At 42.4% G+C, this 27,510-nt stretch overlaps 1 protein-coding gene across 1 annotated transcript in view; it reads right to left on the bottom strand.

Moving 5' to 3' along the window:
* The window catches only part of LOC134585897 (heme-binding protein 2-like), a 59,137-nt gene extending 32,003 nt beyond the window's left edge, over window positions 1-27,134 (bottom strand). The window contains exons 1-2 of the mRNA XM_063441377.1: window positions 26,894-27,134; window positions 25,079-25,208 (exon numbers count right to left, since the gene is read on the bottom strand). Coding sequence (XP_063297447.1) covers window positions 25,079-25,208; window positions 26,894-27,091 — 328 coding nt within the window. The 5' untranslated portion in view covers window positions 27,092-27,134. The remainder of the gene's footprint in view (window positions 1-25,078; window positions 25,209-26,893) is intronic.
* Between the last annotated feature and the right edge of the window lie 376 nt (window positions 27,135-27,510).

The raw sequence follows: 27,510 nt of genomic DNA, 5'->3' as shown, positions 1-27,510 counted from the left end.
AGAGTCTCAATGTTCCCAGAGCTCTATCTCCCTCCTGTCTAGCTAAGAAGGAAGGAGGATATCACTTACAGTCCCCCTACACTGAAATTATTTACAGCAGCTCTGTCTCGTTAGTATTTCATAAAGAATTACAGGGTGAGAATTTGAAGTGAATTTAAGTTTGACACAAGGTCATAAGACATTTATGGCCAAAGTAGCTGAACTGGAAGCATAAGTAAATTAGAGATTTTTTTAGTTTTGACTACTGTGGCAGAACCACTGTTCATTAGTGTATTTTCCCCTTTGTGTGACGCGTTCCCCTGGCTTTTTATCTTATGCCCTATTCCCCAGTCAGGAGCATTCATACGAACAGAACCCGTTCATCTCCCGATCGTGGACCACCCCGATGCCCCATTAGAATGTTCACAGCAATTAATAAGAATGTTCACACCTGCAACATAAGTGCGAAACCGCAAGGGAAGTAATTAATGAGTGCTCCCCTGGGTATCCGCCATTTCGTATAGGTGAACGCCAACCAATCCCGAATGGAGACATTACCCTTGCATGGTTTGCACACAGGAATCTCATGAACGAAGCCTGGTCCGGGAATTGTACCTTTGTGAGGGTTCCTGAGGTTGGTGGGGGCACTCTTGGGGCACTGGCTATTTTGGTGGGCTTTTCTGTGCCTGGGAGATTCACGCCTTGGGTCCCAGGCACAGAGGCTCTTGGGATTAAGATCCCTGTCATCTTGGGTGGGAGACTCCTCGCCTGGGTGGTGGGCTTTCTACACCTGGGAGACAAAGGGACAGAGACCCCCCTTTCCTGTGCTCTGGCTCCCAGGTATAGAGGATCCTGGGATACAACCTCTGTTTGTTTGTGGTGAAGACCCCTTGCATGGGGATATGCATAAAAGTAATGTGTGGCTCAATAAAGTTGTGTTGTACTCCCAGAGCTGTGTCTTGTCCAGTTGCTGGGGTGAAATGGATGCCTGCTTGTTGTAAGGGTTCTTGAGTGGCTGAAGGAAGGTATTAGCGGGGGTAACGGGTCGGGTTACCCGTAGTCCACTACAACTACTTTCCCCTTAAATTTTAAATTCACATTGAATTCACTTGGAATTCACAGTTTAGTGAAAACTTTGATAATCTTTATGGAATAGTGATTCTGACTTCATTGGAATTTCAGGGGTGGCAAGAGCTGCATAAAAAAAGTGATTTAACTCCTAAAGAGACGAGAGTGTAGGAGCATGATCTATACAAAAAAAACTGCTTCAATAACCCCTTAACGATGAGTGATGGACCTCGTCCGTCACCAGTTAAAATTAACCCCAGATCGCCGCGATCGCGGGGTTAATGGTGCTCCGGTCTGCCTCTGTATTAGAGGCAGACCGGGAGCACCAGATCGGGCTGTCCCAGCACATGTGCCCGCTCTGACAGCATGTCAGAGCGAGCACATGTGCTGTGTATACTCACCTTCCGCCTCCCTGCACTTCCGGGTTCACAGTGAAGTGCAGGGAGACGGATCATCAGTGATCCTGCCCCCTGTTGAAAAATAAATAAAGTTAAATTAAAATCCCACCCCTCTTTTAATAAAAAAATTAACCCCTTCCCTGCCAATTGATCACTGACTAGAGTGATCAATTGGAAGGGATTACATTTTACTATGATCTGATTTTTTTTTAACCCCTGAGGGTTAATTCTTTTTTTTTTTTAACCCTCAGGGGTTACATTTATTTTATTAATTAATCTAAATATTTTAAAATTATAAATTTAGCTAGCTGGGGAGGGTGGAAGTTAGTGGGGAATTGGGGGATTTAGTGTTAGGCTAACTAGGGGTTAACGTTAAAAAAGTTTTAAAATAAGCTTTAAAAAGTTAAAAAATTAAGTTAAAAAAAGTTTTAATAACGTTTAAGTAAAAAAAATAAAAAAATAAACCCTTTACCCAGTCCAAATACAAATTATCCCCTTCCCTGCCAGTCGATCACTGCCTACAGTAATCAAAATACAGATCACAGTATTATACTGTGATCTAATTTTTTTTTAACCCCTGACGATGAACTTTTATTTATTTTTTAACCCTCAGGGGTTAAATTTATTTAATTAACTAATTTAAATATTGTATAACTAAATATTTTGCTAGCTGGGGTGGGTGGGAGTTATGGGAAAATGGGAAATTTACTGTTAGTGCTGCTTACTGCTAGTTAGGGGTTAACGGTAAAAAAAAAAGCTTACAAAAATGTTAAATCTGTAAAAAAAAGTTTTACGAAAGTTTAGGAAACTTTAAAAAAATTAATAAGCAAAACAAAAGTTTAAAAAATAGTTTTAAAAAGTAAAAAAAGGTTTCAAAAATTAAAAAATACATTTAATAACGCTCATTACCACTACACCTGGTACAAGCTAGCGGAAAAATGATCCCACGCTAAGGTTCAAAATATGCCTTTTGAAATACCCTGGGATGTCTTCTTTAAGAAATGGTATGGCTTTATGGGGTATTTGGATTATATAGCCTGGTAAAATACTCTAAAATGGGACATGGGCACAGCGTAAAAATTAAAAGTTTGAAAAAAAAATGGAATGGCTGTGTCCCAAATGTGCCCCTCCGATGTCCACATATACCTGACAAAGGTACATACGGGGGTATTTTTGTACTCAGCAGACATAGCTGAGCAACATATGAAGTATTATACAGTGGTAGTACACATAAGGTTTGCAAAATATACTGTGCAAACTCACTTTGTGTGTCAAAAAGGCAGAAAAAAAACGCTTATTACCACTACACTTGGTACACGCTAGCGGAAAAATGATCCCGCGCTAAGGTTCAAAATATGCCTTTTGAAATACCCTGGGGTGTCTACTTTAAGAAATGGTAGGCCTTTGTGGGGTAGTTTGAATTTAAAACCTGCGAAGATGCTTGGAAATTGCACATAGGCCCAGCGTCAAAATTCAAAGTTCGGTAAAAACTGATATGGCTTGGTCTCCTATATGGCACTGTAGCTTCACGAAATAGTGCCAAAGACATTCATTGGGGGTGTCTTTTTACTCAGAAGACTTAGCTGAGCATAATTTGGGGGTTTTGAACTTAGTGGCACATATGAAATATACAAAATGCCCAGCAAAAATGCAATCCGCATGTAAAAAATGCCCAAAATAATTTGTTACCACATACTTTGGCATATATTGGTGGAAAAATGGGGGCATGCTAAGGCACAATATGCACCTTATGAGATACCCTGGAGTGTCTACTTTTACAAATGGTAGGCCTTCGTGGGGTTTTTATGAACAGTCAAACTACTATAATACCCCAAATGGAAGCATAGACTCATTAAATCCGTCTCTCAAAATTCGACTGTGAATACTGAAAAGGACAGGTCTCCTATATGGCACTGTAGCTTCACAAAATAGGGCCAAAGACATACAATGGGGGTGTCATTTTACTCAGCAGATGTAACTGAATACAAAATAAAACTTTGTACAGGAATAGCACACACCAACTTTACAAAATACACATGAGAAGTTCTTTGTTATAAGTTTGTGTGCCAAAACCCCCAAAATACAATTTTACTCCAATATTTAGCAGAGGTTGGCGGTGAAATGGCTACGTAGAAAGTGTCAAAACAACCTTAGGTAAATAGCCTGTGGTGTCTACTTTATATAAATATATACTTTTGTGTGACAATTTTGTTTTCTTTTATGGCTATTAAGCTTACAAGACGAACATACCAAATTCTAAAATCGCTCCACATTAAAAGTTTATTTTACTCTTTGTGCTTTGTGACCTGTAACTAACAAAAAAAAACTTAAAATTCCAGACACATTATATATTCTGTAAATCAGAACAACTAAATTAATTTATTTTTAATTACTTTCCTTAACCTGCACTAATTGTGCACACATTATTATTGCAAAAACTTTTTTTTTGCATTTTTCTGTATTTTTTATAATAAATAAGCATTTATGTATATATATGTTACATCAAATTAAAGCCCTTTCTGTCCTTTAAAAAACGGTATATAATATGCGTCGGTGCAATAAATTAGTAAAATGCAAATTGCAGTTGAACACAAACAGCCAAAAAATGCAAAAAATGCCGTTGTCATTAAGTAAAAAACAAGCTTCTGAAGCTCTGTGCTTAAGGGGTTAAGTTGTTTTGATGCTTATCCCTTTAATATCCCTTTAATATAAATATAAAAGAAAATGAAGCTTTGCATGAAAAAAAGATTGATACAAGTTAAAGGAACACTATAGTCACTAAAACTACTTTATCTGAATTAAGCAGTTTTTGTGTATAGATCATGCCCCTGGAGTCTCACTGCTCAATTATCTGTCATTTAGGAGTTTAATCACTTTTGTTTCTGTTCATGCAGCCCTTGCCACACCTATTCTGGCTGTGACTGACTGTTAGGAATATTAGGGAATCCTACATGCAGAGTGTAAAGGAATAGTAACGTATACCGGACCTTAGAATGGCTGGACTAAAGTCACAAGGACAGAGAGTAATAATAAACGAGCCGAGGTCCGGGATGCCAGAAATCAGGAACAACGAGAATACAAGAGTCAAAGTCAAAAAAATACAGAAAGGAGAATAGTCAATCTAAGCTAAAAGTCAAAATCCAAGAGAACAATATGCGCTATTGGGACTATGCAGAAGCACAAAAGTGCAACAAGACTTTCCCTGAGCTCCCCTTAAGTACTGTGTTCCTTGATATTAACCCACGCCCCCAAAACATTAGAATTTTAATGTTTTGGCGGGCCGTGATGTCATTAGCGTCATGATGTCGGCGCGCCTGCGCCACGTCATTAAAAGGGGCGAAGCTATCACGGTCTTCGCAAGAACCGCTAGAAACAAGAGGAGAGCTCCTGGGAATGTCCCCAATCCCCTGCTGGATGGTGTCAGCTTGTGGCACAGCCTGTGCCAACACACAAGGTACCCTGAAAGGACCCTCCCTTCGAGAATCACCCACCGGGCAGAAAGGACCAGGACGGGTCAGAAAACGTGAATGGAATGAACAAAGAAGGCTAGGAGCATGGATGTCAGAACCATCAACCTGAAATCTGTCTTCCGGACCATATCCCTTCCAATCCACCAGATACTGTTTTGTACAAATCAGCCAATAATTCCTGTATAACGAAGTACTCACTTTATTATCACATACATAGCAGGATCTTCATATTGCAGCCTTGTTACACAGGGTTTCTGCAGTCGCCATTTCAAATCCCTCGAACATTCCACCAAGTGCCAACAGGAACAGGAAGTAATGAACAAAAAGAAAGGAAGTGCATCATTCACAGCCAACAACAGCCCAACTGCCCAATACCCATACATCACAATACATACACTCATACACTCACACACTCATACACAGCCCAACCGCCCATACATCACATCTCCTTCCTTTCTCAACCAAAGAAAGAAAACAAAACAAAATAGTAAAAAGTCAACAATAATAAAAGAACAATTTAAAAATGTGTCCCTAATCTGCATCATTCTGTCCATCATCTTCAAGATCTACAATCTTTTTTTCAGGACAGCTTATTCTACTCCTACTAGGATACCATTTCCGCCTTCTCACTGTGGAGTTTCTCCGGCTATAGTCCCTTAATGGTTGCCAGCGGTTTGTGGCCCTTCTCTCTCTTGTTGAATGGACAGTATTTTCATGACCACAGCCTTCATGGTTACTTGAACTGTGTAACCATGTTACCATGTTACTGTGGCTTGGCAGTTCTTGTTCCTGAGTTTCATGGGGTATTTCCTCCAAATCACCCACTATTACATCATGAGCCTCTGTACCAGGGGTATTGCAGACTTCAGAAATGTCATCATGCCAAACTCCATGCCAGATATCAGTGTCTGGTTGCATGAGTGGCCGTACCCACTTTGATAGGTTGTCTGTTATACGTGGTCGAAGTTGATTTGTATGTCTCCGTGTGTAACATCCATCAGAGGTTGAAACTTTATAGTGTGCTGGCCCCAGAACTTCATTTATCACTGCTTCTTTCCAACGATTCTCCTGATGATATACACGTATCCAAACAGAATCCCCTGTCTGGTAACAACGGCCTGCTTTTCCGACTTGCATCTTCGATTGTTTCTGGATGACCCTTTGTTGAATCTCTGGTTTTAGCAGATCCAACTTTGTCCTGAGTTCACGGCCTAACATAAGGCATGCTGGAGGTTGTCCAGTGGTTGGATGGGGTGTATTTCGATACTGTAGAATGAACTCAGACAAATTATGTTCAGGTCTCTTTCCTTCTGCTTTCAGACTTCTCAGAAAACCCTTTAACGTTTGAACAAAACTTTCTGCTTGACCATTAGTAGCAGGATAATACGGTGCTGTATGATGATGCTGAATACCTTTTTCCTTGAGAAAAGCCTGAAATTGTCCATAAACAAACTGCGGTTCATTATCTGAAACAAGCACTCTGGGCAAGCCAAATGTTGTAAATAGTTTCTGTAATGCTTTAACAGTAGCTTCTGCAGTGGTCTGCGACATGAATAGAACTTCTGGCTATTTAGAATGTGCATCTACCACAATCAGATACATTTTGTTTTCCACTGGTCCAGCAAAGTCTATGTGAATTCTCTGCCTTGGTGATAGAGGCCAGGTCCAAGGTTGTACGGCACCATGTGGCAAGTCACCCTGTGCTTGTGCACAACCAGTGCAACCTGAAACATAACGGGCAATATCCTCATCAATGGTTGTCCAGCATACATGACCTCTTGCCTTCTGCTTCATGCGGACTCTGCCAGGATGACCTGCATGTAACATTTCAAGAATCTGTTGTTGTAACACAAAAGGAATAACCACTCTTTCTCCCCAGACTAAGCAGCCATCTCGAATTGATAACTCCTGAGCTCTTGTTTGGAATGACTTGAGATGTATTGGAGTCTTTAGTGGCCAACCCTTGTGTACAAAAATAAGTATTTCCCTCAGCAAAGAGTCCTTGGCTTTCTCCTGTGCAATTTCTCTGGCTGTTATCACCTCACTAAAATATATTGTAGATCTTTCTGTGGTAGTTAATTGTGAATCCATTTTCAATGGAAGTCTAGAGAATGCATCTGCATTAGAATGCAGAGCGTTTGGACGATATTGTATCTGATACTGATAAGCCCCCAGAGTTAAGGCATACCTCTGAAGTCTTGCTGCTGTCGTGATTGAAATACCTTTCTGTACCTTTGTCAATAAAGGTTTATGGTCCGTAAGCAGGGCCGGACTGGGATAAAAATTCGGCCCGGGCATTTTTTTATCACAGCGGCCCACTAAGAAGGGGCGGGGCAGAGAGGGTGTGTTTTGTCGTCACTGACGACAAACACGCCCCCTTCTCAAAGTGCAGGCCAGGGCAGACCATGCGCAGAGCTCTGCTAAAGAGCTCTAGCATGAGAAAAAAGCCCTGTATTTGTTCTGCACAGTGCAAGCAAATTTAATAACATGCTTGCACTGTGTTTCCTTGCGACTTGTCTCTGGTGTCTCTATAAATGGATACCAGGAGACAAAAATGCCAGGAAAGAGTATTGTGCTGTGTTTGGAGCCTGCTTGTGGGATTGTGTGTGTGTATAGAGTGAGCTGATTGTGGTGTGGTATTGTGTAATAAGGTCGGTTTTAGTCGTGTTGTGTTTGTGGTGTAATGTAATGCATATGTGGCTAGGGTCTGTACAGAATGTGTGTATAGGGGATGTAGCAAGTGTGTGCATACAGGCTATAGTGTGTGTGTGTGTGTGTGTGTATGTGATGTAGTGTTTGTAGAGTGTGTGTTTAGGGGTGTAGTATGTGTTTGCTTACAAGGAATCTAGTGTGTGTATAGGGTATCCAGAGTGTGTATGTCAGGAATGTAGTGTGTGTGTGCGTGTGTATGTATATATATATATATATATATATATATATATATATATATATATTTGGAAGTATTGTGTATGTGTGTGGTGCAGTGTGTTGGGGAGGTTCTGTGTGTATGTGAGGGGTGCAGTATGTGTGTATGATGGATGCTGTGTGTGATGTGTGTGAAGGTGCTGTGTATGAGGGTGCTTTGTATGATGTGTGTGAGAGTGCTGTGTATGATGTGTTTTGTGATAGTGCTGAGTGTGATGTGTGTGAGTCCTGAGTGTGATGTGTGAGAGTGCTGAGTGTGATAGTGCTGTGGATGATGTGTGAGAGTGCTGTGTGTGATGTGTGTGAGAGTGCTGAGTGTGATGTGTGTGAGAGTGCTGTGTATGATGTGTTTGTGATAGTGCTGAGTGTGATGTGTGTGTGAGTCCTGAGTGTGATGTGTGTGAGAGTGCTGTGTGTGAGAGTGCTGTGGATGATGTGCGTGAGTGCTGAGTGTGATGTGTGTGAGAGTGCTGTGTGTGATGGGTGTGAGAGTGCTGTGTGTGAAAGTGCTGTGATGGGTGTGAGAGTGCTGTGTGTGATGGGAGTGAGAGTGCTGTGTGTGAAAGTGCTGTGATGGGTGTGAGAGTGATGGGTGTGAGAGTGAGAGTGCTGTGTGTGAAAGTGCTGTGATGGGTGTGAGAGTGCTGTGTGTGATGGGAGTGAGAGTGCTGTGTGTGAAAGTGCTGTGATGGGTGTGAGAGTGATGGGTGTGAGAGTGCTGTGTGTGAGAGTGCTGTGATGGGTGTGAGAGTGCTGTGTGTGATGGGAGTGAGAGTGTTGTGTGTGATGGGAGTGAGAGTGCTGTGTGTGATGGGTGTGAGAGTGCTGTGTGTGAAAGTGCTGTGATGGGTGTGAGAGTGCTGTGTGTGATGGGAGTTAGAGTGCTGTGTGTGAAAGTGCTGTGATGGGTGAGAGTGCTGTGTGTGATGGGAGTGAGAGTGCTGTGTGTGAATGTTAGAAGTGATTGAGTGTTGGGGGGGTAAAATAAAATAAAAGAGTAGGCATTATGTCCCATGCCGGTCCCCCCCTATAAGGCTAAAGGTAAGAAGGGAGGGGGGGATCGGCATGCTGGTGAGTGGGATGGGAGGACCGGTGCGCACTCCGACGCCATCCCTGGTGGTCCAGTGGTGAGTGAACTCTAACCTGAGGGCTAGAGTTCACTCTCGCGAGATCCGGTCGTTGCCATGGCAACGCGCCAGATCTCGCGAGAGGAACCCTGCGGAGCTGCAAGATAGAGCTCCGCCGGGTCCTCTACCTCCCTCCCCAGCCGCATGTCTCTCCAAGGGGGATCTCCCTCACCGGCCCTTCATTGAAAACCCTGGGACCTTCCCCTGCCGGCCTCGGCCCATGGCCACCGCGGCCCACCGGGCATTTGCCTGGTGTGCCCGATGGCCAGTCCGGGCCTGTCCGTAAGCAGTGTGAAGGGTCGACCATATATATAAATATGGAATTTCTTTACTGCCCATACTATTGCAAGAGCCTCTCTATCTATTTGAGAATATTTTTTTCTGCAGCTGTGAGCGATCTAGAGACAAAAGCCACTGGCCTGTCTGTCCCATCAGCCATGGAATGAGACAGGACTGCTCCCGGTCCGTAAGGTGATGCATGACAAGCAATGTAAACAGGCTTTTCCAAGTCGTAGTGTACTAAAAGACGTGAACTACAAACTAGTTCTTTTGACTTATGGAAAGCTGAAGCACATTCTACTATCCAGCGCCATTGTCGTTTACTCTCTAGAAGATGATGTAAAGGGTACAGGACATGAGCTAAATTTGGCAAAAAACGGTTGTAATAATTTAACAGACCAAGATAGGACCTTAGTTGTGTCACATTTTGTGGAGTTGGAGCATCCTGTAATGCCTTGACCTTCTCATCTGTTGTATGCAGCCCATGTTTGTCAATTACATGAGCACAAAATTCAAGACGATCCTGCATGAATTGGCATTTATCCAAATTTACCTTCAATCCATATTCCATAAGGCTTTGCAAAACTGCCTCTACATTCTGTTTATGTTCCTCCTCTGATTTATCCATCACCAGCATGTCATCTAACAGGCTTTGTGTCCCAGGAATTCCAGCTAACAGTTTGTCCATTGTTCGCTGCCAGACAGCTGGTGCAGGTGAAATGCCAAAAACCATACTGTTATACCTGAATAGCCCCCGATGGGTATTAACCGTAAATAGTGATCGAGAATCTGGATGTACAGATAACTGTAGGTGTGCATTTTTCAAGTCAATTTTGGTGAATTGCTGGCCACCTGCCAATGATGCAAAAATATCATCTACCCTAGGAAGGGGATACTTACCTATTTTAAGCTTTGTGTTAAGAGCCATGCAGAAATCCCTACAAATCCGTATCTCATCATTTCGTTTTCTAACAGGAACAATGGGCGAAGCCCACTCACTATTGTGAACCTGGGAGATGATATTCAGCTCCTCTAATCTCCTCAATTCTGCCTCCACTCCAGCCCTTAGAGCAAAAGGCACACTTCTTGCTTTAAAAAATGTTGGTGTTGCTCCTTCCTTTAATTCTAAGGAAACGTGTTGTTCCTTTACAGTCCCTAATTGACCATCAAACACTGGTGCATACTTTTCCTGTAATTCCCCAATCCAGTAAAGTCTGGTCTGATTTTCATTCAACACGTGACACGTGACATGGATACTTATGCACTTGAGGCATCCCGAGAGCCCTTATCCACTCTCTACCAAAAAGTGGAGGTCCTCCATTCTCTAAGATATAGAGAGGTATTTTCTTCTTACACTTGTTGAATGTAACTGTGACTGTCACACAACCCACTGGTATTAACAGCACTTTAGAATATGTCTGCAGTCTCGCTGTTGTCTGAATTATTGGCCTATGTATTTTAAGGCATTTCCAGTCTGTCAAAGAAATCACTGATACAGCTGCACCTGCGTCCAAATCCATAGTCAGTTCCTTTCCATTTACAACAACCTGAACTGTGAATGCAGCCAGATTAGAACCTATTTTATATATTTTTACATTTCGAACGGGAAATTGTTCATCCGAATCCTCAGAAGACTCCTGCATTTGTACTCTATGGGCATTCTGTGCTCTGTCTCTCAAGCGATTACTGCCTCTCTCTGCTGTGGATTTACACACTCTTTGTAGGTGGCCCATTTTACCACAAGCATGACAATTGGCATCCTTGAATCTACTTGCAACATGTGTAGTAGCTCCGCAGCGATAACATTTGTAATGTGAATGTTCCTGTTTTGAAAGTCTCTTTCCCTGTGGTATACTCCGTGCTCTAGCGTCTAATTTTAAAACTTCTAGCTCTGCCTCCTCTGTGTTGTCCAGTCTGCTGTGTAATAGATTAGCATCCTTAGAGGCTTGTTCTATAATGCCTGCCATGTTCATTGCCTTTTTAAATGTTAAATCTTCTTCTGTAAGCAGTCTCCTTAGCACTGTATCACATGCAATGCACATTACAAACTGGTCTCGCAGAGCAGTGGGCAGGTAGTCCCCAAAACAGCAGGTGCTGGCATATGCTGAAACTGATTCACCAGGCTCTTGTCTTACACACTGCATTATATAAACACACTACACAAACACACTGCATTATATACACACACTGCATTCACTATACAGACACTACACAACCACACACACACACTGCATTATATAAACACACTACACAAACACACTGCATTATATACAGTGTGTTAGTGAAGTGTGTTTATATAATGCAGTGTGTGTGTGTGTGTTTGTGTAGTGTGTGTATATAATGCAGTGTGTGTGTTTATCTGTAGCAATGTAATTTGGGGGGAGGGTGCGTTTTTTTATTTATTTATTTTTTTAAACATTAAATTATTATTATTTATTATTTTTTTAGTCCCCCCCTGCTTCTTACTTGGCCAGGGAGTGGGGATATAGCATTCCCTGGTGGTCCAGTGGCATGAGAAGTACAGAAGGGGCCACAGGGTTGACATGCCTAACCACCTTATAAGGACCTATGAATCTAGGTGCAAATTTCATAGATGGGACTTTAAGACGAATATGCTTCGTACTCAGCCAGACCATGTCACCCGGATAAAAGACAGGAACAGAAAGTCTAAGCCTATCGGCATACTTCTTATCAAGAGCTGGTTTGTGTAAAATTAGCTGTTGATCCTGCTCCCAGGCCTTCTTTAGGTCTTCCACATGTTCGTCCACCATCGGCATTCCCCATGAAGAAAATACAGATGGAAGAACTACAGGATGAAAACCATAGTTTAAGAAGAAAGGGCTATGTTGAGTTGCATCAGATATAATACTGTTAAGAGCGAACTCAGCCCAGTGGAACCTTTTCTTTGAAAGTATAGAGAATGGAGTGAAGCTTGTAAATAGAGTGACTGGACAGAAAGTGAAGGGGTTAACCCATAGAGCTGAATAGTGAACAAAGAACTGGACTGTCCAGTGACCATAAGTATAATAAAAATTTACTTTTAATAAATTCTCAAGATAATAAGAGCTGAAGAAATACCAAGCTCTAAACGGACATAACATAAAAGAGGGGAAAAAAGAGAAAATCGATGAAAGTATAAGCCCCTACTAAGCTAATAAGTCTCTCAAACTGAAAGTGCAAACTGGCACTAAATAGTTAGGCTAAAGGGTGATATCGTGTCACAATATAGCTGTAACGCAAAATCATCTAAACAAAGTATCTAAATCTAGCAGGAGAGAGAAGAAAAAAAAAAGAAAAAAAAGAAAGGGAATTCATACAGGGTGCTGGCGGAAACTCAAGCAGGGAAGCTCCCTGGAGAGTATCGATATAATAATAACAGGTAACAGCCAGAACACCTAGAGAAAAATTGATAGTAGGGACAGAAAAGGAAGAAATATATTAAAATAGAAATAGTAGTCCAGGATAGCGAGAGATATAAATAGATAAATGTCCTGTCTAAATCACAAAGGGTATTTAAATATTCTGATAAATATCTAGTCTAGTCCGAATGGATAGTCCTGAATGGGCCAACCGTACAAATACCCTGAGCTAACCTGGACTAACTCTTGATCGTGTTACTTGCTAGGTAAGAAGTCCCTGCCTCAGCCTAACAACGTCTGATAATGTGGTCAAGTTAAATACGAGCATAAACGTCCCCAAAATATAAATATAAATGGAGATGCTGAGCTAATGAGTACGGAGCGTCTAACTGTAGGAGACCGCTGGTATGGTACTAACCAATGCTGAATAACCTAACTACAATCAATGAGAGTCTAAAGAACCGCTAGTAAATACTGCAAAGATTTCACGATTTTAAGGAGGGACAAATCTTCAGGCGAAGATCCAAAAATCGTAGACGTTATAACACTAATTCTAATTCCTCTGGGGAAACTTTCTGGTCTGACACTGACAGTGCCCCTTATAAGCAACAGAGGGGTAAATTCAGGAACACCAGTATAGACAGAAACAAAGCATCCTCAGTGAAATCTACAGCCCCTAAGAGTATCCTTAAGGAGTCAGATAAGATAGTGTCTTTCCTTGATATTCCCATCTCTGTTGACACGAACAACCCTCCCACTGTATCCCAATCGGTTCCTTTTTTAGAACAAGGCCCCTATCGCCATCAAAGGGGGAGACTTCGGGACAGGGACAGGTGGGGATACAAACAACAAAATCGGACAAAGAATTAAATCCAAATAGGATTATAAATCTTTCAGATTTCATTTTGTTACCTAGACATATCTCTCTCCTTAGTAAAGGCCTTTCATTCATACCTACTCCTCAATGTAACACCTTTGACTGGACGAAAGACATTAATTTATTTGGTAAAAAAATTGCACTCAACATTATTCACACCAAAAAAGATACACAAACTGCAAATGATCTTGGGCTGACATTAGAGGATTTTCGTTTGGCACAGAATCTAACTGATCTCTTGGAGGAACAAAATCCTAACAAACCACTGACTGACTTTAAGTCAGAGAGCTTGTTTACTCCAAACTTTAAGGAATTACCACACGTTGATTTATTTTTACAAATGTCAACTAGTGAATTTTAAAAATCAGACATCCCCACACCACCCAAGAACCTGACTGCCATGGAATACAGGGGTTTAAAAGAGTTAAAACAATCTATTAATACCATCATTAAACCGGCTGACAAAGGGGGTAACATTGTTCTCCTTAATCGTGATAAATACATTGAAATGTGTATGACACATTTGAACGATAAGGAATGTTACCAACCCTTACCAAGTGATCCTACGACCGATTTTGTCAAGGAATTGTATATCATACTAACAGAAGCTGAATCATTACAGATTATTACCCCTCAAGAATATAAGTATCTACTACCACATAAGAATCCGACTATAGCAACATTTTACTGTCTGCCCAAAATACATAAAAATCCGTCAAATCCACCTGGCAGACCTATAGTCTCGGGTAATAACTGCTTAACTGAAAGATCCAGTAGATTTATTGACAAAATGTTATGACCCATGGTCATTACACTACCATCATATTTACAGGACACTAAGTCAACTCTATTGACCCTTGAGGGCTTGCAGGTTCCCCTCTATACTCTTCTGGCGAGTCTGGACGTAGTTTCCCTATATTCCAACATCCCACATGACAAAGGGATTTATGCATGTGATTTTTTTCTGAACCAATCTACCATCGACTCCTCAAAGAAGAACTTTATACTTAAATTGTTAAAGTTTGTCTTGATGCATAATTACTTTATTTTCAATGGCAGGTACTATTTACAATTGACTGGTACTGCCATGGGCACGGCTTGTGTCCCTACATATGCGAATTTGTTCTTGGGTTGGTGGGAGCAGCATGTCATCAATTCTTCTTTATATCATACATACCATGGATATATTTTGAAGTGGTATAGATACATTGATGACATGCTGCTCCTTTGGACTGGCTCATGTGGGGCCTTTGAAGAATTTGTCAATGTACTCAACAATAATGACATCAATCTTAAACTTACCTCAGTCATTAATGTACATGAACTAATCTTCCTAGATTTGAGAATTATACTACACGATGATGGAACTATACAAACGGAGCTATATAGGAAATCAACTGCTACTAACCTTCATTGGGATAGCCATCACCCGTACAGTCTAAGGGCCTCTATCCCTTACAGTCAGTATCTTCGGGCCAGAAGGAATGGTTCTGAGGATAGTTCTTTCTATCAAGAATGCCAATTATTGAGAACACGCTTTAAGACATTAGGTTACCCTAACAGGGTCCTGAAAAAGGCATTCCAACGTGCAAGCCAAACAGACAGACTCACTAGTCTTAAATCTACTCACACTAAGACCTCTAATTCCACCCATAGATGCATAGCGACCTTCGACAGTGGATGGGCCACCATGTCCAATGTACTATCCAAAAACTGGCCAATATTACGCCATAATTCTATACTTCACAAACTATTACCAGATCATCCAGAATTGACTGCTCGGCGAGCGATCAATTTACAGGATATGCTCGTCCATAGCCACCTGGCATCCCTTCCGGCTACTCCCAATTGGCTTACCCAAACCAAAGGGACATACAGGTGTGGACATTGCAAAGCTTGCAAATACATTTCACCATCTAAATTAACACAGTCTAATTGCTCCAAGATCACAGTTCACACCAATGCCCTTGTCAACTGCAGTACCACTTATATAATTTATTTGATAACCTGTGATTGTGGGCTACAATATATCGGTAAGACCTACCAGCAGTTTAGACGCAGAATCCTGCAACATATTGTTCTATCAAAAACACCATCACTCCTACCCCAATTGCCAGACACATTCAGAATTTCCATAGTGGCAATGTAGACTGCTTGAAATTTCAAGCAATCGAAAAGCTGCTTCCTAACCCCAGAAAAGGGAATCTAAATCGACTCTTATTACAAAAGGAGTCACAATGGATCTATATATTCAAGACACTGACCCCTTGTGGCTTGAATGAAGAATATAACTATACCCCCTTCATTCATAAATAATGTCAGATCATTCCCTGATGGCACTTGTGCATATAGGGATATTTCCTTATTACTTATAATTCGATTGACCTTGCAGTAATTGGGTTTTTTACCCTCTATTTCTTATTACTCTCAAATTCTACTTTTTAGTAATCCTCTTTGGAACCCAGACATTTATCTTTATCTGCTATATAGGGTTCTGTAATGATATACTGTACAGAATACCATCATAGTTATTGATTATACAGAGCTCAGCAGATTACATATACCTCTGGAAAGACCAACTTTATATGCAAGCCTGTACCTTTTAGGATTATCATCCTTATGGTCAGCTTATACCATGAGCCATGACACTGCAGCAAAGTATGTGCCACTCTGCTACCAATACTAACAGTGCAACAACCTTGCGTTTACTCAGTAGACTGTTGTCAGTATCATATTGACGACCATGGCAAATCTGTATCAACAGGCATAGATACTGTAGCTAAGTACGTACCACTCTGCAACTATTTGATGTTGCAATTATCACATTCTTATTTCTATCTCTTTACCACTATCAGCATCTCCATTTCTATTTATATTTTGGGGACGTTTATGCTCGTATTTAACTTGACCACATTATCAGATGTTGTTAGGCTGAGGCAGGGACTTCTTACCTAGCAAGTTACACGATCAAGAGTTAGTCCAGGTTAGCTCAGGGTATTTGTACGGTTGGCCCATTCAGGACTATCCATTCGGACTAGACTAGATATTTATCAGAATATTTAAATACCCTTTGTGATTTAGACAGGACATTTATCTATTTATATCTCTCGCTATCCTGGACTACTATTTCTATTTTAATATATTTCTTCCTTTTCTGTCCCTACTATCAATTTTTCTCTAGGTGTTCTGGCTGTTACCTGTTATTATTATATCGATACTCTCCAGGGAGTTTCCCTGCTTGTGTTTCCGCCAGCACCCTGTATGAATTCCCTTTTTTTTTTCTTCTCTCTCCTGCTAGATTTAGATACTTTGTTTAGATGATTTTGCGTTACAGCTATATTGTGACACAATATCACCCTTTAGCCTAACTATTTAGTGCCAGTTTGCACTTTCAGTTTGAGAGACTTATTAGCTTAGTAGGGACTTATACTTTCATCGATTTTCTCTTTTTTCCCCTCTTTTATGTTATGTCCGTTTAGAGCTTGGTATTTCTTCAGCTCTTATTATCTTGAGAATTTATTAAAAGTTAATTTTTATTATACTTATGGTCACTGGACAGTCCAGTTCTTTTCTTTGAAAGATTCAATATCCACATAATCTATAGGTCAGGGTCTTGGAACAAAAAAGCTTATTGTCTATCAAGAATGCATCAAAATGAAGTCAATCCACAAGAACCTTCACTAAAGAAGAATTACATTAACCCATCAAAATCTACACTTACTGAAAAAGAAGGAACATCTTTCTGCAACTCCAGCCTTTTATTGATGTGCCTTACGATTCTGTGTGCCTTGTAAGTGCATTTGGTATTAAAGTTTTGATTTCAACCTAGATACGATGCACAAGTGTTTTCTTTTTACAGGTATCGCTATAGCTCTTATGAACTGATGACCTTTAAAGGAGTGCTCCTAATCTCAGCTCGTTACCTGTATAAAAGACACCTGTCCACAGAAGCAATCAGATTCCAAACTCTTCAATATGGCCAAGACCAAAGAGCTGTCCAAGAATGTCAGGGACAAGATTGTAGACCTACACAGGGCTGGAATGGGCTACAAAATCATCGCCAAGCAGCTTGGTGAGAAGGTGACAACAGTTGGTGCGATTATTCGCACATAGAAGAAACACAAAATAACTGTCAGTCTCCCTCAGGCTAGTGCTCCATGCAAGATCTCACCTAGTGGAGTTTCAATGATCATGAGAACGGTGAGGGATCAGCCCAGAACTAGATGGGAGGATCTTGTTAATGATCTCAAGGCAGCTGGGACCATAGTCACCAAGAAAACAATTGGTCACACACTACGCCGCGAAGGACTGAAATCCTGTAGCGCCCACAAGGCCCCCCTGCTCAAGAAAGCACATGTACAGGCCTGTCTGAAATTGCCCAATGAACATCTGAATGATTCAGAGGAGAACTGGGTGAAAGTGTTGTGGTAAGATAAGACCAAAATCGAGCTCTTTGGTATTAACTCAACTTGTCGTTTTGAGGAGGAGGAATGCTGCCTATGACCCCAAGAACACCATGCCCACTGTCAAACATGGAGATGAAAACATTATGCTTTGGGGGTGTTTTTCTACTAAGGGGACAGATCAACTGCACTTTATCAAAGGGACAATGGACAGGGCCATCTATTGTCAAATCTTGGGTGAGAACCTTCTTCACTCAGCCAGGGCATTGAAAATGGGTCTTGGATGGGTATTGCAGCATGACAATGACCCAAAACACACAGCCAAGACAACAAAGGAGTGGCTCATGAAGAAGCACATTAAGGTCCTGGTGTGGCCTAGCTAGTCTCCAGACCTTAATCCCATAGAAAATCTGTGGAGGGAGCTGAAAGTTCAAGTTGCCAAACGTCAGCATCGAAACCTTAATGACTAGGAGAGGATCTGCAAAGAGGAGTGGGACAAAATCCCTCTTGAGATGTGTGCAAACCTGGTGGCCAACTACAAGAAACGTCTGACCTCTGTGATTGCCAACAAGGGTTTTGCCAGCAAGTACTAAGTCGAAGCAGTCAAATACTTAATTCACTCATTGACATGCAAATCAATTTATAACTATTTTGACATGCTTATTTCTGGATTATTTTTTTTTTTTTGTTATTCGGTATCTTACTGTTAAAATACACCTACCATTAAAATTATAGAATGATCATTTCTTTGTCAGTGGGCAAACATTTAAAATCAGCAGGGGATCAAATACTTTTTCCCCTCACTGTATTCCTTGACCCTACATTGTTAAAAACACTATCTAACCCCCTTGCCCCTCCTTGATCTCAGCCCATCACAATGTGTCCCCACAGGAAAGCATTGGATTAGCTGAGATTGTCAATTCTGATGAAGGCGGGCCGGAGGGCAAAGACAAACGCTGCCTTGGCCAATCAGCATCTCTTCATAGAGATCCATTGAATGCATGAGGAAAGTCCAATGTCTCCATGCAGAGGGAGGAGACACTGCATGTGTGCAGCACTGCCCCAGAGAGCACCTCTAGTAGCCATCTGAGGAGTGGCCAGTGGAGGTATCCCTAGGCTGTAATGTAAATACTGCCTTTTGCCTGCAAAGACAGTGTTTACTGCAAAAAGCCTGCATTAAATGCATTCTATAGTGCCATGAAAACAAACCCTTTTTCCTTGCACTATAGGCTCCTGGAGTTCCCGTCTCCTTCGAGGCCCCACTCCCGTGGGGCTGAATGGGTTAAAACACCTTCAGTCACTTACCTGAATCCAGCACTGATTTCCCTTGGGGCAGGGGCAGGCTCTGCCCAGCTCCTCCCCCACCGGCGTCAGCCAGCGGGGGAGACCTAATGCTCATCCGCGGGAATGGACGTGCGCGCGTTAGACCTTCCCATAGGAAAGCATTATTCAATGCTTTCCTATGGGGAAAATCTGATGCTGGAGGTCTGTGAGTGTGTCCAATGTCAGATAATGGACCAAAAGTCTGTTTGGATTCAGGAAGTCCTCTTGTGGCTGTATGGTAGACAGCCACAGAGGGCAGAATTAGAGCTGCAATGTAAACATTGCAGTTCTCTGGAAATGCAATGTTTTACATTGCAGCACTTAGTGCAAGGTCACAGCCCCAGACTACTTCAATTAGCTCAAGTGGTCTGGGTGCCTACAGTGTCCCTTTAAGCTGTAGTTATTCTGGTGATTATAGTGCCCCTTTAAATGCACTAGAAAAAAATTAACAGGTCCAACCAAATACAGGTAACAAATCAGCATGCAGCATAGGTATAAGCATACAATATAGTGGCTGTTTATTTTGCTCTCTACATATTTGAATTAGATATATACGGTAGATTATTTTTCTACATCCTTAATTTATTTTCAGTTTCCACCGCTTTTACCTTTCTCTTGCATTACATTGTACATATTTTATTTTGCACATAGTTTATCCCTATGTTTCATATTTTTTATGCCACTGGGAACAGAGTTTACAGTCACTTTGTTCGTGATTTTTCATTTGCGATTTTCGTTCCCCAAATTTTCGTCAGTTAGATTTTTGGTTTAGGCATGAGCATTCAGGAGCCATTAGTCTCTCCTTTCCTGGCTTATACAAATTTGTGACTCACAAGCATTCTCTTCAACTGAATTTGTACCACCCAAAGAAACTTTGTCAGGATTTGTTCCCCCTCCTGCACTTATATTCATTGTTTTTGCTCACAGTTAGCTAGTTACTCATAGTTTTTCTTCATTAGTTCATTAAATTTTAATATTTAATATTTAATTTAATATTTACAATGAAGTTTCTCCAAATCAAGTCAACTTTTAGGCAACTTGACTATCTATCCTTTTTTCCCCCACTAAGTCTGGGCGGCAGACTCTCCCATTTTTCCACAATTGGTTCAAGAAAACATCAGACAGTTGGTTACAGGGCCGGCCCAAGACATCGTGCTGCCTGGGTCCAGGATGAAATACTGCCCCCCCCTGACCAATACCATGCCCACCAAAACACACCAACATCCATTATGTTATGCAGCCTGTATAGTGGATGCAGAGTGAGTGTGTGTAGTGGATGCATTGTCTGTATAAGTTTAGTGTATGTAGTGTATGTAGTGAATGCAGTGTCTGTAGTGTATGCAGAGTGTGTGTTGGTGTAATCAGGGCCGGCGCCACCTGTAAGGTGACATAGGCGGCCGCCTAGGGCGCACCTTAGCAGGGGGCACCGGATCCCTGTGTCCGGAGTCCCCCCTGCAGTTCCTCATGCTGCGCCGCCTGAGCGCTTTAGCAAGCCCCAGGCGGCGCAGCACTGCTGTGTGGAGGGCGGCCGGGTTTGAGTTACCAGCAGGAGGGAGGCGCAGAGCGCTCCCTCCTGCCGGTCTCTCAATGTAGCGTGGCCGGGCGGCGCGGAATGCGGGACAGGAACCTCTGTTTCCTGTACCCGGCCACCGGCGGAATGACAGGAAGTGCTCACTGTGGGGATATTTATGGGATAATAATAGTTAACAGTTGAGAATTGCCCACTATTTCAATTCTCAGATCCCAAAGATCGTTATTGTGTAAGTGAAATGTATTCCATATAAATAAAATCACAATTTCTTATAAAAATAGATACAATTTATTGTGACAATTTAAATAATAATAATAAGTAACATGCGTGACAATAATCAATGAATATTCAGTATAACATGAGTATGCAATACAATGGCAATACACATTCCAATGGTTAACATAGCAATTGTCAAACAATGATTTATGATGGGCTTCACAGAGACACTTTCTTTCACACAGCTTGCAGCATAAGGCCATAAAAACTTGTAGCTAACAGTTAGAATAACCCTTTCAATGCTGGTTAGACCTCCTAGGTAATTAAGATCTATTCTCATGTAATTTTAAATAAGCAGGCCCGTCGCTACCCAACAGGCAAAACAAGCAACTGCTTGGGGCCCCGAGCTGGCCCGGGGCCCCAAGCAGAGCCGGCAGGGGCATGCGGTCCTGGGGGGCCCAGACTGCTCAGGTCGTCCGGGCCCCACATTCAGTGGGTACATACCGGGTCGCAGGGGGCCCTGTGACCCCGGTATGTACCCACTGGGCCAGCCTCTTCTCCTGGGGGGCCCAGCAGCTGGTCACCTCAGGGCCCCCCAGAGGCTGGCCCTGCTGACACCCGGCGGGCGCGCGAGGGAGCACTCTCCTCTGAGTGCTTCCTCTTCAGCTCCCTCGCGCACCGTACTGATGCCGGAGCCGGAAGATGACGTCATCTTCCGGCTCCGGCATCAGTACGCGGCGCGCGAGGGAGCTGAAGAGGAAGCACTCAGCCAGGGAGAGTGCTCCCTCGCGCGCCCGCCGGGTGTCAGGGACAGCCAGTTGGGGGAGGACATTTAAGTGAGTGGGGGAGAGGGAGGGAGGAAATTGGAGGGGGGAGAGGGAGAAAATTTGAGTGGGGGGAGGGAGAAAATTTGAGTGGGTGGGTGGGGGGGGGGGAGGGAGAAAATTTGGGTGGGGGGAGGGAGAAAACTTGAGGGGGAGGAAGAAAATTTGAGTGGGTGGGGGGTAGGGAGAAAATTTGAGTGGGTGGGGGAGGGAGAACATTTGAGTGGGTGGCGGGGGAGGGAGAACATTTGAGTGGGTGGAGGGGTGAGGGAGAAAATTTGAGTGGGTGGGGGGGAGAGGGAGGAAATTTGAGTGGGTGGGGGGGAGAGGGAGGAAATTTGAGTGGGTGGGGGGGTCGAAGAGAGGACATTTGAGTGGGTGGGGGGGGCGAGGGAGGACATTTGAGTGGGTGGGGGAGGGAGGGAGAAAATTTGAGCGGGTGGGGGGGCGAGGGAGAAAATTTGAGTGGGTGGGGGGGAGAGGGAGGAAATTTGAGTGGGTGGGGGGGGGCAAAGGGAGGAAATTTGAGTGGGTGGGGGGCGAGGGAGGACATTTGAGTGGGTGGGGGGCGAGGGAGGACATTTGAGTGGGTGGGGGGGAGAGGGAGGAAATTTGAGTGGGTGGGGGGGAGAGGGAGGAAATTTGAGTGGGTGGAGGGGGAGAGGGAGGGAGGAAATTTGAGGGAGTGGGGAGGAGATGGAGGGAGGAAATTTTGGGGGGGAGAGGAAGGGAGGAAATTCGAAGGGGGAGAGGAAGGAAATTTGAGGGAGGGGAGGGAGAGGTAGGAATTTGAGGGGGGAGAGGAAGGGAGGACATTTGAGGGAGGGGAGAGAGGAAGGGAGGACATATGAGGGAGAGGGAGATGGAGGGGGGAGAGGAAGGGAGGAAATTTGACGGAGGGGGAGAGGAAGGAAATTTGAGGGAGGGGGAGAGGAAGGAAATTTGAGGGGGGAGGGATGAAGGAAACTTGAGGGGGGGAGGGAGGAAGGAAATTGGAGGGGGAGAGGAAGGAAATTGGAGGTGGGAGGAAGGAAATTGGAGGGGGAGGAAGGAAATTGGAGGGGGGGAGAAGGAAGGAAATGAGAGGGAGGGGGAGAAGAAGGAAATGAGAGGGAGGGGGAGAAGAAGGAAATTGGAGGGGGGAGAAGGCAATGAGAGGGAGGGGGAGAAGAAGGAAATTGGAGAGGGGGGAGAAGAAGGAAATTGACGGGGGTAGGGGGAGATATTGACATCCATCACACACACACACAATGCACCCCTTGCACACAGAAAAACACACAATGCATTACACACAGACACACATACACAAGCAATGCATCCCTTCCACACAGCAACACACAATGCACCCCTTCCACACACTCAGTGCATCCCTTACAGCAGTGTTTCCCAACCCAGTCCTCAAGGCACACCTACCAGTCCAGGATTTAGGGGTGACCCAGTTGTGTCTAAGGTGTTTTTTCTTTTTTTTCTAAAAACACCTTAGACAAAACTGGGTAATCCTTAAATCCTGGACTGGTAGGTGTGCCTTGAGGACTGGGTTGGGAAACACTGCCTTACAGACACACACACTGCATCCCATACATACACAAACTCACCTTGCAGCCCTTACACATACAAACACAGATTCACACAATGCATTCCTTACACACATCAGGACATCCCCCCCCCCCCCCACACACACACACACCCCTGTGAAAAAACTCATTGGTGGAACATGAAGGTGGACCCTGGGACCCAGACCTTGAGCTGTGTAAATGGCCCTCAAAAAATGGAGCTGCTTCCCGTTCTCCCAGAACATTGATTTTTGTGACCACAGTTACAAACCGCCTCCAGAGAGCCTGTTCTACACCAGACCAGTGGAGCCAGACGGCAGCTGAAGCCCATCATCATCCTCATCTGGTTGTAAGTAGGCAATCTAGTATATTATTCGTGGCACTAATCTCTAATTTACCTCAAATTAAAGGGACACTATAGTCCCCAAAACCACTGCAGCTTAATCTAGTGGTTCTGGTGTCTATAGCCTGTCCCTGCAGGCCTTTTATTGTAAACACGGCGGCACTGCAGCACTGTGTTAGTTAACATGGCAGATCATATGGGTGGGGCACTGTGATGTCACATGGGGGCGGCAAACTTTACTTTTGCCTAGGGCGGCAAAAATCCTTGCACCGGCCCTGCAGACACTGCATCCCTGTGGGCGGACTCGGGGGGAGGGAGGGGGACCCGGGTGCAGGCGCCGGGGGGCCCAGACCTTGAGCGTGCATGTGGGGGCCTCCATGTCCGTTTTGCTTGGGGCCCCCAAATTCCTTCAAACGGCCCTGTAAATAAGTGAAAATAGTCATTTCCTGGAACCATCCAATAAGAGTAATCTACCATGTTCTATAAGCAGAATTTTAACTTGCCTAAACAGATATTTTATCTTATTTTAGAGCAAATCAATACACCTGGATAAATATCACGATATGCTAACATGTGATATTTCACATTAATATATATAATTATTCCTTTCTATCTGCAGAATAGAATATTATAACTATATATTCTTTAGTAACTAAGATTTCTAAATATCAAAATCTGATCGTGATTTATCCAGTCAAATATCACGCTATTAGAACATTTTTAATTAATTAAGATTAATCAAATGAAACCAGTATAATTACCAGTTAAAGAGATGTTCTCATCAGATGTTCTCAGGTATTCTCAGGAATTTGAATGTCATGGGTCTCTTTCTCTGTCTCCTGACTTAGCCTGCTTTCCTATGGGGAGCGCTAATGCGCATGCGCGGCATTGCCACGCATGCACATTAGGTCTCCTCGGCCGGTGGGCGGGATCAGTCTCGCCCACCGGCCAACGGAGTCAGAAGGAGGAGCGGCGTGGAGGAGGAGACAGCAACGAGGGACATCGTCGCTGCCTCAGGTAAGTGACTGAAGGGGTTTTCACCCCTTCAGCAACTGGGGATTGGGGGGTGGGAGGGAGAGGGAACCTGCAGTGCCAGGAAAACGGATTGTTTTCCCGGCACTAGAGTTTTCCTTTAATTTCTGCATTTAGCAAACAAACTCTTTATTTGAAAAGATGAAAATCAATATTTAGTACATGTATATCTCATTAGACTCTTCCTGGCTAACAGGTTTTAAACAATAACTTTTTAAGAAACACAAATTTATCATTACAGTATAAAATCTAGAATTCTTATTTGAATCCCTTTTTGGGTAAGATGCTTTTCCATTTTAAGGATGGTTACGAAATAATATCATATATATAACTGATATTACATTTTGAACAAAACATGGCAAATACCAAACCTTTTGCATTTGATCCATTGATATACTGGTAGAGACGAAAATATCCACTCTTAATGTCATGGTCATCACGACTCCAATCTATATTGGTTGTTACCCAGTTTGTTGGCTCATATGCTCTAAGCTCAAAACCCTGAAATCCAGACAGAGATAGAAAGATAATCATTACTATAAGGAGCAAAGTAATTACTACTACAGGTAATCACTACTCCAGTGATCCTTTCATTATATCATACTTGATTCCTATGTTTTCTGTGCAGGTTGCTTATTCCTATTAGGTTTCATCAAAGTTGCATATATACCCTATAGGTCATTTCTAGCTATCTTCCCTTTTAAAAGTTAAAAATGATTTAAAACGAATGAATCAGAGAGAGTAGAGCCTATAGGGTGATGGAGAGACACACTGATGGTAGTATCAAAAAACAGGGGATAACCTCTAAATTGTTAACTAGGATTAAGAAAATAAAATCAAAAGGGAAAATACAAAATCTACCAGCAGGTGTATCTCTAGCTAAGAGAGTTTTGAATTAGTGCCAAAGTTAAAACTTAACTTTTAATATATTTTAATAAAATAGAAGAGAAGATAAAATCAAATCAAGCAAGGCATTCAGTCCTTCCTATATATAATACTAGGTAGTGTGGCAACCAAGTAACGGTGAATATTACCAAAATTAATAGTGAACAAACTAATGTAATCAGGCTATTTCATGTAGCAAAAAGAAAGAGAGAAGACAGGTGCTGCTAGACTCGCTCCTATTTCATTGAGAGTCTAATGTGCCTTTGTGGGCACCCCTTAAAAAGCCTGCCCTGACACTAAGCCACCCTCTACTGCTACAAGTACGAAAATCAGAATAACAGGATTGTAACAAGGACTGAATATCCAGTCAAAGGATGCCTATTCTCGGAGTGAAAGTGTTGCAGTTGTGAGGTTCGCGGCAGTGAGTACTAACACCTAAGGTATGCCGAGTAGACGTCCTGCGCCCCTGACGCGCACACTTTGCCAAAGTAGCTCATCAGAGGAGAACCAGATGCAGGTAAGTATCAGTATTTAAATCCAAATCTCGTAGGTAATTGGCCAAGTTCGTTATCATACTGGCCAGTAATAGGAAAAGGCGTTACTTTATAGACGCTGATGTTTCTTTTAACCTTTAAGATACTTAACTGATCTGTATCACTATATCAAACAGGAAATATTAAAAGCTTACATTTCCAAGATTAAAATCAAATTTAAAGAAGATAATATTAGTGCAAGTGTTGGATTAGTACTTTCTTTTCGGTAGAAAGTTGTCAGTTTTTAGATCGGATGTGTATTGGCTGAAAGATATAGATTGAGATTTTTGATGTAGATCACAATGACCATAATATATGGTAATTTCAGACAAAATATATCCAATTGTAATGCCGAGTCCCGCTAGCAGAACTCTAGCATGGTACATGGGGTGGGTGTCTTCCATAACCTTGTGCTATAACAAAAATATATTTTTACTTACCTACTGCAGCATGCTCAAACAACGCAATGCCCATTGACTAGGCATCCTTATCAAGAGAAATTGATTACATATCATGGCCTGTCTAGCTTAAATACAACCCTAAAGTTTGCTTTCTTTATAAATGTCCCAAAACCTTAAAAGGTTGAGCCCTGTTGGTTGAACAATGTCTAACACTGGCAGTATTAAAGAGTGCGGTAAGAGAGAGTAAACACATAGCTTCCAGTAATAAACATAACCTTTTAATTAACCTTGAGAGATACAATGAAAAGAAAACCACATTACACAATTTTATGGTTCCCAGGTTAAGTCATATGGAAAACCCACTTACTTTATATTTCTTCACCACTCGATACCTGGGACACTTTATCCCTTTACAGAAATCAGGAGTCCGGTACCCATCAGAAGCTTCTTTTTCAGCTGTCACCGAACTGCCCAATAAACAGAGGAAGCTTAGCACCAGGATTTGTAGCGTGTACATCCTTACGGTTGGATAGTACCCAAAGCTTAGTGCCAGGAGTAGGCACATATTATTCTTTTATACTGTATGTAGTGGGTGTCAATGAAAGTAACCATTGTATTGCTAGACACAATCTCTCAACTATACAAGGTAAAGAATGAGGATATCTTATATTTCTTTCTTATGGAATATTTCAATCTCTTAATAAGTACCTTGTTTTTCCACTGCATGGTAATTATAGAGTATACTGTACCTTCTGATTAGTGAAATAGAAACGTAACACATTATTGTTAATTGTTATGACTGCTTCAAAATGTGTGGTTGGAGATATTCTGGAGAGTTTTACTGATTCGTCAACTGTCTAGGATTTTGCTAAGATTTTCTTTTTACTGTTACAGGTAAGATTCATCTGTAGGAAAAGGTTACTGATTGCACATGGTTTGATTTCCTGTTGATAATTGGTAAGGTATTTGGTTTGATTAGCTAGG

This window comes from Pelobates fuscus, chromosome 2 (assembly GCF_036172605.1).
Source record: "Pelobates fuscus isolate aPelFus1 chromosome 2, aPelFus1.pri, whole genome shotgun sequence".
Classification (NCBI taxonomy): domain Eukaryota; kingdom Metazoa; phylum Chordata; class Amphibia; order Anura; family Pelobatidae; genus Pelobates; species Pelobates fuscus.
Note: the sequence above shows the minus strand (reverse complement) of the source record. Positions and strands in the feature narration are given on the sequence as shown.